Here is a 12,428-nt window from a genome sequence, read left to right as displayed (position 1 = left end):
ACCGACAGTGAGATTCGTCCCAACGGATAAGGTGCTCAGCGTCGTACATTGATGTGACGCTTCGATGAGAGCATAGTGCAGCCATGCAGGAACCGTGTTCCGGCGATCTGTAAGGACATTGTTTGGTATAAACGAGAGACCGTAGACGCGCGATACTGCGTCGGGATATGACTGCTGTAGAAGCCGATTGCGTCCACAATGGGAAGGAGGGACGGCGCATGAAACAGCCCGCGATGTCACTGCGGCGGTTCCATGAACATCGTCCGCCCTATTCACCACCGCACGCTCTGTCGCCACGAACAGAGTATTTGGATCCCAATCTGCAGTAAACAACCTAATTGATGATTATAAGATGCCGACGCCAAATCGAAGTTTTTCGACATCCCTGATTCTCTGCTGTTAGTCGATCGTGATTTACAGCAACTGTGTGCGTGCTAACCGTCGGTGTTTTGTGCAGCAACGTCCTTCTTCCTGGGCATGATCTTTGTGAACTGGACGTACGACCACGGCACGTTATGGATGACAGCGCCTGCCCCGGAAGCGTTTGCGTCTTCGAAGCAGCACTACGCCATGCTCGCATCTGAGCCACCGGTGATCCGCAACGCGTTCCACTTTGTAGTGGGGCTGGGTCTGCTGGGATTTGTAATTAAGCTATACAAACCTTCCGAGTCGAATAAGCTGTTTGATGGTGGCTCACTGGTGCTCTACATGGCAGGGCTGATCATATACCTGACAAACCTGCACAACGGGTTTCAGTCTGTGCTGAGCGGAGAGTGGGGCGACGTGGATGAGGCGACCGGGATCAACGTGATTGCGGCGAGCCAGGTGATTATCGCGCTGACACTCATGGGTGTGCTGGGCTTGCAGGTCGGGCAGTACTGGGCGGAAGTGCAGGACGCGGCTGAGGAGGAGCAGTATAAGCAGGAGCAGCGCCTGCACCGCGAGCGCCGGCGGCACGCGCACAAGGGCGAGCACGCAAGTACCACCGAGGACGATGGCGAAGAGAAGAAGGATAAGTAGGGCATGGTTATACTATGTACTAATATGCATGAAGAGCTGCTCCGAATATGCAGCTGCGGTGGAGCTTCGGCGAGAATCGCTGCGAGAAGACGCGGATTTTGTATACTCTCGTGCTAATTGTTTTGTGGGCGCATTATTTGTGTGTATTTTGCATTGCTTTGCTTTGCTTTGCCGTTTGGTTAGAATCATGGAGAATATGTAGGCCTAGTGTAGAGGGCCGCGATCCGAGGCAAGCGGAAGGCTGGTGGGTGGGGCTGGAGCTGTGGCGCAGGCGGTGGCGCATCTGGAATTATTTCAAGTTCCAGGCCACCACACTACAGTTCGCAGCCGTCTCTGTACGGGCTCTTTCCCAGTTAGACCAGGCAGCTCATGGCGTTCTTACACTCGGAACGGACTAAGGCTGCGACGTCGGTGTCAGCGTCTCCTGCGGCCGCGACCGTGACCCCCTCCGCTGCGGATCTGGCGCCACGTGGAGGGTCGCTCATTGCCACTACCAACAACAAGAGCAGGCCCGGCAAGGTCGCCAGCGGCGCCGGCAGCGCCAGCAGCGGCGGCAGGGCTATCGTCAGCGACCGCGGGACGCCAAACGGACGCGGTAGGAGCGACGCGCAAGATCTGGATGCGCTGGCAAAGTCGCCGGATAAGAAGCTGACGAGCACGCTGTCGGGCCTACAGGACTACTTTCGCAAGCCATGTTTTGTGCACAGTAGGTTTGACGACGCGGTTGGTGCGGGAGCCGCTGTCGAGGGTGCTCTTGCGGATATCTCGGATGAGAACTTTGCACATCTATCGCATTCGAGCTTGTGAGTATTACAGCGAGGATGAGAGGGAGAGAGGCGGGCCTGCTGACGTGTTGGGGCAGAGTACAAACCGCGACGAGTGTGCGAGAACTGGCAAAGAGGGTATGCTTAGTTGTGTTTGTGACTGTGAACAAGCTGACGGGAGGGTAGATCGGGCAAGCGACTATACAGATGTCAGTGCGATCGGTACTGGTCGTCACGAAAGCGCGCGACAACAGCTTGATTGTGCTGACGCGCGAGCTGACGCGGTGGCTAATACTCACGCGGGACGTCAACGTGTATGTGGATGCGAAGTTGCGGCTGTCGAAGCGGTTCGATGCGGACGGACTTATGGACGACAATGACAAGGTCGAGACACATCTGCGGTACTGGACGCCGGAGCTGACAAACATGATGCCGGAGCTGTTTGATCTTGTACTAACACTGGGCGGGGACGGTACGGTGCTGTATACATCGTGGCTGTTCCAAAAGATTGTGCCGCCGATTCTTGCGTTCAGTCTCGGGTCGCTCGGGTTTCTGACGAACTTCCCATTTCAGGAATACAAGACGCATCTGAACCGGGTGTTTGACGAGGGAATCAAAGTGAACCTGCGGATGCGCTTCACATGCACGGTATTTAAGGACGGCCACGGGACGGAGACGCACGAGGTTATCAACGAGATTGTGATTGACCGAGGGCCAAGTCCTTGGATATCGATGCTGGAGCTGTACGGCAATGGGCACCTGCTCACGCTCGTGCAGGCCGATGGGCTAATTCTGAGCACGCCAACAGGGTCTACCGCATACTCGCTCTCCGCAGGCGGATCTCTTGTGCATCCGGAGATCCCGGCGATATCAGTGACGCCAATCTGCCCGCACACGCTGTCGTTCCGACCGATGCTGCTACCGGATACGATGATGCTGAAGGTGAGCGTGCCTCTCGGTGCGCGCAACACGGCGTGGGCAAGTTTCGACGGCCGACACAGGGTCGAGCTGCGCGCTGGCGACTATGTGACAGTGACGGCGTCGCAGTACCCGTTTCCGACTGTGATGGCAGGTCCGATGGATTACATTGAGAGCGTGAGCCGGACGCTGCAGTGGAATGTGCGGGAACACCAGAAGCCGTTCAAGGACGATGTGGACACCGACAGTCCCGCTGGTGCGGATAGAGGCTCGAACGGGTCGGCGACGACTGCGGATGAGGAGTGGGACATCGACGACAGCACGTTCTTCAGCAGCAGCGCGTCGAGCACGGTGCTGAGTGCAATGGGCACGGCGCCACAGAGTGCGGTGACGACAGGGTCGTCGAGCCCGATACAGCGAGGGTTTTCATTCATGAGCCTGAACAACAAAAGCTAGAGCGTTTGTGTGCAGAGTCGGGGAGTAATGATGTTGGGCATGATGAGGTAGAGCTGGCGGGCGTATGGGTTCGTCACATTGTGTGCATAGTTTGTTCGTGCTGGTTTTCTATGAGTTTGGCGCCCTTTGATTTGTTTAATGTCAGTGTTCGAGCTGCAGATTGGTTATGAGTGACTTGGCGATGGCGGCGGGGCGTGGAGGTTAGGGCTCGCTCAGCGAACCGGGCCCGGCCCCGTTCACTTCACCACTCCTCCTCCCCCAGCTTCACGGCCGCGTCACGCCCCCCGAGTCTCTCCTGCTCAGATGGCGTCCCCGGCCGCACCGCCGTTCAAGGTGCGTGCGCTCTACGAGTACCTCTCGGATCACCCCGACGACCTGTCCTTCCCCGACAAGCAGATCATCACCGTCACGACCGAGGAGGACGACGAGTGGTATTCAGGCCGCTACTTTGATGCCTCCGGCGCGCTCAAGGAGGGGATGTTCCCCAGGAACTTTGTGGAATTGATTTCTGAGGAAGAGGAAGGACCAAGAGTCCCCTCACATCCGCGCCCGCGAACTGCGCCGGCCGTCGATCCTACGCCGGTCGCGACGGCTCCCGCCCCAGCCCCGGCACCGACTCCGGCGCCTGCTCCTACACCAATTCCCGCGGCTGCACCAGCACCGGCTCCAATACAGGCTGCGGGACCTGCAGCGACACCTGCACCAGCGCCAGTGCCTGTGGCGGCCGCGATTCCCGTCGCGGCAGGTGAGACCGGCTCGTCCGACCCCGCGACAGTTAGATCATCCTTCCGTGATCGCATCGCGGCATTTAACACCTCAGCCGCGCCAATCACTCCCCAAGCAAAGCCACCGACGCAGTCCTTTGTACGCAAGCCATTCATCGCACCGCCGCCAGTCGCGTATGTTCCCGCGCCGCTCGCGCAGCAACAGCCGCCGCGGGCCGCGCAAGCGCCCACGTCACCGGTCGCGGAATTGACCATGCGAGGTAGCATGGAGCTTGACAATCCCGAGGAGGAACCCGTGCACGGCGCCCCCGCGGGGCAGCACGAGAAGATCAACACCGGTGGCACGAGTTTGAAGGATCGCATAGCGTTGCTGCAGCAGATGCAGCTCGAGCAGCAGGCGGCGGCTGCTGCAAAAGTGGCGGCAAAGAAGAAACCAAAGGCGCACAAGAAGGGCACATCGAGTGTTGCGATTGCACCAGACGCCGAGGCCGGCGATCAGGACGTGGGCGTGCACCGTGCGAGCGTTGATAGCGCTAGGGACGAGGTTCAGGCACAAGTCCCAATGTCGACGGGTGGCACCTCACGGTTGTCTGTTTCGAGCGAGGCCAGCGCTGCGCCTTCTGCCGAGCAGTACGAAACGTCTGATAATGGCGGCAACGAGTCGGATATTGAGGACAATGTTCCCCAGCAAAGTCTTGTTAGAACGGCTCCGGTCGCGCCTATCCAGCCGGTACAGTCTTACGACGAATCCTACGACGGCGGCCCCGAGGACGCGACCGAAACATCTACACCGACTCCGGAGAAGGACGAAGACGAGGAGGAGGAGACTGAGGAAGACATTGACCCCGAGGTCGCACGGCGCATGGCGATTCGCGAGCGCATGGCGAAGATGTCGGCCGGGATGGGCATGCAATTCGCAATACCTGGAATGGCCATGCCGATGGGTATGCCGATGGGCGCTCCATTAGGTAGCGGTGTTCCGAAGGCAAAGAAGACTGCGGTGAAGGAAACGCCGCCTGAGGACGAGTATATACCTGCTGCGCCTGTTCCTATGTTTGCGCCGATGCCTGTGGCCCAGCCATCAGTACAAGAAGAGAGCGAAGATGAAGATGAGGACGAGGACGAGGCACTTGCTCCTGCTTCTGCGTTGGTTGCCGTTCCGGCACCGCTTCCTGTCGTCGCGCCTGTCGCGCAAGCTGCTCCAGTACCTGCGTCTGCGCTGATAGCGCCAGCGAAGGACTCAGAAGAAGAGTCTGGTGCAGAGCCGGATGTTGTAGCGCCGTATGTGTCTGATTGTTGAAGAGTGGAGTATGGGCTAACTTCGACAGTGCGCCTACATTACCCGTAAGAGCAGTCCCCCCAGTGCCGACACAGGCACGACCACAGTCAATTGAGATGCCTCCGACAAGTCCTGTCGCGGCCACACCGCCGCAGCCCCCAGTACACGCTACGCTGCCGACGGTTGCAAGCTACAGTTCCGAGGAAGAGACTCTCGAGTCAGAGGAGGAACCTTCGGTGCACCCAGCACCGCCTCCGGTACCGACCGCGACGCGACCGATGTCTGTCATCTCACCAGCTGCGCCAGTGGCCTACGCGAGCCCTGCGTTTGTTCCGGATACAGCGCACATGCCGCCGCCGATCCCATTGTCGCCACCGACCCCGCACACGCGTACACATGCGCAGCACGGGCTACCGCCGCCGCCTCCGCCACCGCCGGGGCAGACGCAGTCAATAGGTCCACAGTCCCCGCCAGCCGCGCCGACGCGAACGATGTCCGCGTACAGCATGCCGCCGATTCCGTCGACGATTGGGATTTCGCGCAGGTCGACGGAGGTGTCGGAGTCCTACTACGACAAGGAAGACAAGGTGAATGACGATGAGGATAGCGCATACGAAGAGACAGCACCGGTGCCGCCACGAGGACCGCCGCCTCCAGGACCACCTCCTCCAGGACCACCGGCGGTACATGCACTACCGCCCACGCCGGCAGCGCCGCCTGCCGCACCACCTGCGGCATCACGGGTCTACGCGCCGCCACCGATGCCAGTAACATATGCGCCGCCTCCTACCGTACCGCCTCCACCGCCCTCAGCGCCGCCTCCAGACAACCGACGCTCGTCGGAGCAGAGCTCGCGCGCTTCGGTGGACCGCATGCGGCGGTCGATTGACGTGAGCGGGAGCTCGGCCGCACCGTTTCTGGCGCGAGGGATTGATCTCGACGAAGGCGCGCAGTGGTGGCCTACTCCCGAGGCGGTGCCGCCGTGGATTAAAGCGCACTCCCGCGAGATAGTGTACGAGGTCGACGAGATGTACCACTCGCGGCGGGGTCGGGGCCGCGTTGACAGGAAGATCTACGTGCTATTTGAGGACTACTCACAGAGTATCATTTCGGTTACGTTTGCGCGAGAGACCGCGACGGAGCGGGTGCACTTTGAGCAACGGCAGATGCCGCCGCCGGCTGTTGCCGCGCACCGGTCGCAGTTGGAGGCATACTACGCACAGTATGGCAAGACAGCGTGGAAGATTGCAAGCGATGCGTCTGCCGCGCGGGCGACTGGCCCGGTGGGAGACGGCAGCAGCGGCGGGTTTGTGTCATTTGTGTTTGGCGGGCTGGGCGAGGACGTGCTGCCGCCGGTTGCGGGGCGCGCGTTCGGCGCAGTGGTGTACAGCAACGTTGCGAACGCGAGCGTGACGCAGACGGAGGAGATACGACCGGGCGATGTGCTAACTGTGAGCGTCGGCGCGCGGTTCCAGGGGCATAAGGGTTCGCTGCACCAGAAGTACGTGCAGGAGGTCCCCGCGACGACGGGAAACGCGGGGGTGGTTGCCGGGATTGTGGCGGAGTACGACGCAGTGAAGCGCAAAGTGAAGGTAATTGAGCAGGCGCGGGGCCGCGGGGTGCGGAGCGAAAGCTATCGGTTTGGCGACCTGCGGAGCGGGGAAGTGAAAGTGTTCCGGATTGTCGGGCGGGAGTACGTTGGATGGAGCGACATTGAGTAGGCGGTAATAGGGACGGTGAAATAGATGCATGATATTATATTGGTATGTACAAGTTACTGCTCGTCTTCCGTCTTCAGCGCTTTGTCGAGCGTGCTGTAGATATCGTCGAAGCTGCGCGGGCGGCCGGCGTCGGCGACGGCGCGCGCGGCGACGTCTTCAATGTGGCCATACTCGTCCTGCTCACCAAAAAACTGATCCATTGCCGCCGCCGTGCTTCCCGCCGCAGCAGCAGCCGCAGCACTACCACCAGCGGTGGCCAAGTTAGCAGCCGCAGCGGTACGTTTCCTGCGGAGCGCGGTGGTATACGCGAGGTTGTTGCGGCGCTCGGCAGTCGGGTCGCTGGGAAGGTTGACTCGAAGGTTAATCTCACCAGAGCCCCGAAGGGAGAGTGCGGAGACCTCGTACTGTTTTGGCAGGAAACGTGCGGAGGCCTGGGAGGCGGGATCAAAGCGGTCGGGGGTGGCGGCGAGGGGTGCGGGAGTAATGGAGGCGATGGCTGCGGCGGCGACAGAGGACGGCCTGGAGGAGGTGGACGCGACGAATGACGGCGGCGCAGACGGCGTGTTATCGCGCATCGCGATGATGCCGGCGAGACCGACGCGCATCTGATTGCGTCCGATGACGCCGGCGGTGGGGTTTCCCACGCCAACGCCGACACCAGAGGGTCCTGACGCGCTGGCGCCGGGCCGGCCTGTCGCGACGGTAAGGTCGCGGCCCGGGAAGGTGGGTGTGTAGACAACGCCGGTAGGCGTCTGCCGCGCGCGGGACATGAGGGAATAGGTCAGGCCGGCGGAACCGCGGATAAGACGGCGAGCGAGCATGGTTGGCGGGAGCGAATAGCCGGGGGCGAAGGGGGACTGCTGCTCGATGGGCGAGGTGGTGGGCTTGTAAACATACTCTGGTGGCGGGCGGAAGAGCACATTGCGGCGGGGGGGGAGGCCGAGAAAGGAGAGAGGCGAGGTAGAGCCGGTGGCAGACGTGTCGATCTTCTCGTCCTTCGTCTTTGGAGCGCCAAAGATGTTGTGCGCGACGTCGCCGGCCATCATCTCCTTCGTCTTAGCCTGGTACAGCTTGCGGTCCCCAAGTGTCTGCACTGCAGTAGCGTCCAGCATTGTCGCGGGCGTGCCAAGCTCACGCACCTTCGCCAGCGTCCGGCGAAAATGCTCGGCAGTGTAGAAGTCCGTAAACCCCTCCGGAGTGTCGAGGTTGCCCACTGTCACATATTCGTCCCGCCGCTTCTTGTTACCGCGCTTGCCGAGGTTCCACGCGCCACGCTGCTTGCTATTGCCCCCACGCGAATACGCGGTGTACAGCGGGAGTGTGGATTTCAAGCCAAAGTCCCCCCGCGCGGCGGTGTGCGAGGGAGACTGGATGACCTGGTGCGTGGGATGGCGGCGGCCGTCGCCCGTGGTGAGAGCGCGGGGCACACTGGCAAGGCGCGAGTTGCGCAACACGGTCGCAAAAGTCGGATTCAGCGACCCGGCGGGCGTTGACATTGTCGCGGTGGTGGTGGTCGTGGTGATGGCAGCCAACGAAAACGAAAATTGGCTGCGAAGAGGATTGACTTTGCGCGGTGTGACCCATGTGGCTCACCAGTGTGACTCGCTTGTTCGTTCACTCACAGAGGTGCGGCTCGAGCGTCGGCGGCCGCGTGCCTGGACGCCGACACCGTATTCACCCTCCGCCCCGGATCCCTTCTCACTCTGTTATCCACCTCCCAGCGGCTACGATGAGCAAGATCTTCGCGTCGCTGCGGAATTCCGTGACAGCCAGCACCGGCAGCACGTCCTCCGAGCGGCAACCACGTGGCGTCCGTGGGCGGCGTGTACGCGATGAGGATGACGACAGCGGCGGTACGGAGGAACAGGAGGATGACGGTGTTGGCGAGTTCGAGCTCCACCACGACTACGACGAGGACGACGGCGACGACGGCGACTTCGACGTCGGCACGCACATGCTGCTTGACGCATCGACTATGAGTTCACCGCGCCGTCCGCGTGCGGGATCAGGATACCGTGTGCTGTCCTCGCCGGCCTCGGCCTCCATGCCGTCCCTCTCCGCACGCTACACCTCCCCGCCACCACGACCTAGCACCCCATCCACGACGACACGAACGACTCCCTTCCGCACGCGCTCCGCCACCCGCGTCACGCTCAATACACCCGCCACCTCGCCCTCCCCACGCAGAGATCACCACCTTCACCCGCCGCCGCCGCCGCCGCCTCCACCGCCAAGTCAGACGCTCGCGCAGACACCTCCATCGCTCACGCGCCGACCGCGTGCAAACTCATCGGTGCACTCGCCTACCCGCGCGTCGCGGGCCAGCATGCCGCCGCCACCGCCGCCTGGTGGAGGGGCAGCGCCTCCGCCGCTGCCGGCAAAACCCGTGCGGAACCCGTTTGCCGAGGGCTTGAGGGCGTACGTGACTGCGCCGTCGGACTATGACGACGATGATGACGAGTCTGAGGATCAGGACGAGGACGAAGAAGACACGCGTCAGCGCAGTCATCATCGCGTGCCGGAGTCGCATGCAAGGGTGGTCAGCCCGGCGGACAACCCATTCCTCACGTCCCGCGAACGCGCACGCTCGGTCTCCTCGCTTTCCTCTCCATCCTTGGCATCCCTAGCTCCGTCCGCCCCACTCTCACCAGCCTACACAACCGCCTCCCCCCGTTCTCGCGCAGGATCAACCTCGGCAGCGACCACTCCATTACACTCCGCTCTCGCCTCTTCACACACCGCCGCCACTCGTCCCACACGCCGCCGCGCACACACCGTCTCTGGCGCGGTTGTGCGCTTTGCCCTCGATAACGACGGCGATGATGATGACGACACCGATGATGCCGCTGAAAACTCTCCCCATTCTGCCGGTCACACGCAGCAGGTAGCCCCGGTCGTGCTGCCCCCCAAACCCGACCGCAGGCTCTGGCAGCGCTCGCGCAGCAGTAACGACTAACGACCTTCATCTTTCCCGCAGGCTCGGTGTCCACTTCTCTCGCGGTGACAATTACTATACTCACATTTAGATCAATTAAAGGCTCTAAATAAAACAAAGCACTGTATATATGACAACAGGAAACAAGCATTTTCCTAAAAAAGCACAACGCCTGAACACAGACAACAATGAACAAAAAATGAATAGCAATGAAGTAAACAAAACAGTTATATGAGCATGACTTTGATCCACCGCACAATGCGTCGCCCGTTGCCCCACAGCCCCTTCTCCATCATCATGCGCATCTCCACTTCGGTTTCCGCCTCGTACTGGTCCATCTCCCGTCGACCAAGGTCAAGGTCCATCCGCACCAGCGGCACCAGCCGCGTGCGCCGCCACAGCTTGTACGCAACGAAGCATATCACCCACACAACCAGCGAGATGTACGAAGCGATCAGGTACTGCCATTGGAACTCCACGAAGATCGTCATGTCGTTGAAGATCACGAGCAGAATGCATCCAAATAGCCCAAAGTACGCTGTGTACGGCTGCAGCGGCGACCGGTACGGATACGACTTCTGGTCCCGCTGCACAATGTCTGGCCGCAGCTTCAACCCGTAGTAGAACCGGATGTACGACAGACAGATACCTGCCCACACCAGCGTCCCCGGAATCGACGTCAGTCTGCGGATCCAGTAGTACACTGTGATTGCCGTCGCATTGGGGAACGACACCAAAAATACCGTCATTGCAATCGCAAAGGTAAACAGCACGCTCACATACGGCACCCCGCGACGCGTAGTATATCCAAACACCCGCGGCGCCTTGCCCTGGATCGCCATGGCGTACAGCGTCCGGCTCGAAGCGTACAAAAACGAGTTCCCCGCCGACCATGCGCAAAACATGAACACAACAGTCAAAACAGCCGACCCCGTGCACATGCCCGCGTTCTGCATTGCAATCACCCACGGCGACGAGTTCGTGTTAGAGAACCCCTTCATCCCCAGCGTGCCCGACTCGCAATTGCCCAGCCCGGTAGAGCCAAACACCCACGTGAACTTCATCGCGTTGTACTCTGACCACGGCGTGAAGAAACCTGGCAGAGCCGAGTTATCGGCAGCAACGTTCAGTCCCGCGGCAAATACACCCAGCACGTACAAAATGAAAATACGGGTGAAAATGCGCAACGTCGCGCGAGGCAACGCCTTGCGCGGATGCTTGACCTCTCCGGCCGTCAACGCAACCAGCTCGACACCGGAGAAGCAGTATACTGCCTGCACGACGGCGGTCCATACCATCAGAAACCGACCCTTCGAGCCCCCGATGACGATGTCGGTGGTGACCTTGAAGTACGGCCGGAATGGGCCATAGTCCTCAGCGTTCTGGTCCCAGTACAGGAGACCTACGGGAAAGATGGTCTCGCCCATCTGTGGTTTGATGTAGTTGCGGTTGAGGATGAACATGAAGATGATCATGGCAAGCAGGAAAATGAGCTTAATCTGTCCGAAAATGTACTCGATCTCGCCGTAGATGCGCACGTCCAACAGGTTGATGACGATGATGACAAACAGCACGGAAACAACCATAACGGCAGGGTATATGCGCCAGGGATCAAACAGCTCAAAGTACGTTAGCAGCACCGCACCCTGGGCCACCTGCGTGGGAATGGCGATGGCGAGCGAGAACCAGTAGCACAGGCCAAGGGAGAATCCCAGCGCGTCATCAACGAACCGCGAGCCGAATGCGGAGATACCGCCGGCGATGGGAATGAGGGCCACCATTTCGCCGAAGGAGACCATGACGGAAAACACAATCAAGCCCGTGATGAGGAACCCCAGGAGCATGCCGAGAGGCCCAGAGTTGCCCAGGATCTTGCCGGTGCCGATAAATAGGCCGTTACCGAGGACGCTGCCGACAGCAATCATCTGGATGTGGCGAGTGGAGAGGGAGCGCTTGAGCTCGGTGTGGCGGCGCTTGTGGAACTGTGAGTGACCGCCAGAGTAGTCTTCGATGTTGTAGTTGCCGCCGACCTCAGGGGCAGTGTCGTCGATGATGAAGGTGCCAAGGGAAGAGGGTACAGAGCCGGAGCGTGCGAGGTTGAGCGGATGCATATGACGGGGAGGCCGGCGGTGGCCGCGGCGGGCGGAGGCATCATCGACCGCGTCGTAGTCGTCGTCGTCGGCGGCGTAGTCATCGAAGTCGAGGGAGCAGTCGGAGGAGTGAGCGGAGAAGCGGGTGGAGGCGACCTTCGTTGTGCTGAAGTCTGCATTGGCATGGGGCGGGGGAAAAATGGAGGGGAAGAGAACGTCGATGGGGTCATCGTTGAGGGAGGCGGAGACGTCGCGGAAGAGCGGGCGCGGAGAATCATCGTCGTCGAGACCGACGGCGGCGCCGCCGTCGCTGGAGAGCGAGGAGAGGGAGAGCGCGGCGGAGCTGCGGTCCTTCATCCTTTGAGAGAAGGGGGGTTGCAGAAGCCTGTCAGGCGGGCGACGGCGACGAGAGCGGCGGTGAGCGCAACAGTGCACGGAACACACTGTCCGCGTTCTTGACAGCCCGTCACCCGCGCCACCGAAACCCGCCGCCCCGCCCCGCCCCGCCCCGCCAATCGGA

At 60.9% G+C, this 12,428-nt stretch overlaps 6 protein-coding genes across 6 annotated transcripts; 4 read left to right on the top strand and 2 right to left on the bottom strand.

Moving 5' to 3' along the window:
- Positions 1–231: 231 nt before the first annotated feature.
- On the top strand, positions 232–1,249 carry V1518DRAFT_439999 (Shr3 amino acid permease chaperone). Its single transcript, XM_066906407.1, has 2 exons — positions 232–398; positions 458–1,249. The coding sequence occupies exons 1-2, from the start codon at positions 353–355 to the stop codon at positions 1,018–1,020; spliced, it is 609 nt and encodes a 202-aa protein (XP_066762395.1). The 5' UTR covers positions 232–352; the 3' UTR covers positions 1,021–1,249.
- An 83-nt stretch (positions 1,250–1,332) lies between these two features.
- V1518DRAFT_410098 (ATP-NAD kinase-like domain-containing protein) lies at positions 1,333–3,366 on the top strand. Its single transcript, XM_066902521.1, has 3 exons — positions 1,333–1,823; positions 1,883–1,922; positions 1,971–3,366. Exons 1-3 carry the CDS (start codon positions 1,390–1,392, stop codon positions 3,156–3,158), a joined length of 1,662 nt encoding a protein of 553 aa, XP_066762394.1. The 5' UTR covers positions 1,333–1,389; the 3' UTR covers positions 3,159–3,366.
- Positions 3,367–6,943, top strand: V1518DRAFT_430891 (uncharacterized protein). Its single transcript, XM_066906183.1, has 2 exons — positions 3,367–5,164; positions 5,212–6,943. Exons 1-2 carry the CDS (start codon positions 3,462–3,464, stop codon positions 6,881–6,883), a joined length of 3,375 nt encoding a protein of 1,124 aa, XP_066762393.1. The 5' UTR covers positions 3,367–3,461; the 3' UTR covers positions 6,884–6,943.
- On the bottom strand, positions 6,905–8,409 carry V1518DRAFT_410095 (mitochondrial 37S ribosomal protein bS1m). The gene has a single exon (XM_066902520.1). It carries the CDS (start codon positions 8,377–8,379, stop codon positions 6,937–6,939), a length of 1,443 nt encoding a protein of 480 aa, XP_066762392.1. The 5' UTR covers positions 8,380–8,409; the 3' UTR covers positions 6,905–6,936.
- A 148-nt stretch (positions 8,410–8,557) lies between these two features.
- Positions 8,558–10,043, top strand: V1518DRAFT_410094 (uncharacterized protein). Its single transcript, XM_066902519.1, has one exon. The coding sequence runs from the start codon at positions 8,613–8,615 to the stop codon at positions 9,837–9,839; it is 1,227 nt and encodes a 408-aa protein (XP_066762391.1). The 5' UTR covers positions 8,558–8,612; the 3' UTR covers positions 9,840–10,043.
- On the bottom strand, positions 9,893–12,393 carry V1518DRAFT_410093 (amino acid permease-domain-containing protein). The gene has a single exon (XM_066902518.1). The coding sequence runs from the start codon at positions 12,263–12,265 to the stop codon at positions 10,046–10,048; it is 2,220 nt and encodes a 739-aa protein (XP_066762390.1). The 5' UTR covers positions 12,266–12,393; the 3' UTR covers positions 9,893–10,045.
- Positions 12,394–12,428: the final 35 nt, after the last annotated feature.

This window comes from Limtongia smithiae (assembly GCF_038497785.1).
Source record: "Limtongia smithiae strain NRRL Y-17922 unplaced genomic scaffold V1518scaffold_1, whole genome shotgun sequence".
NCBI classification, from domain to species: domain Eukaryota; kingdom Fungi; phylum Ascomycota; class Lipomycetes; order Lipomycetales; family Lipomycetaceae; genus Limtongia; species Limtongia smithiae.
Note: the sequence above shows the minus strand (reverse complement) of the source record. Positions and strands in the feature narration are given on the sequence as shown.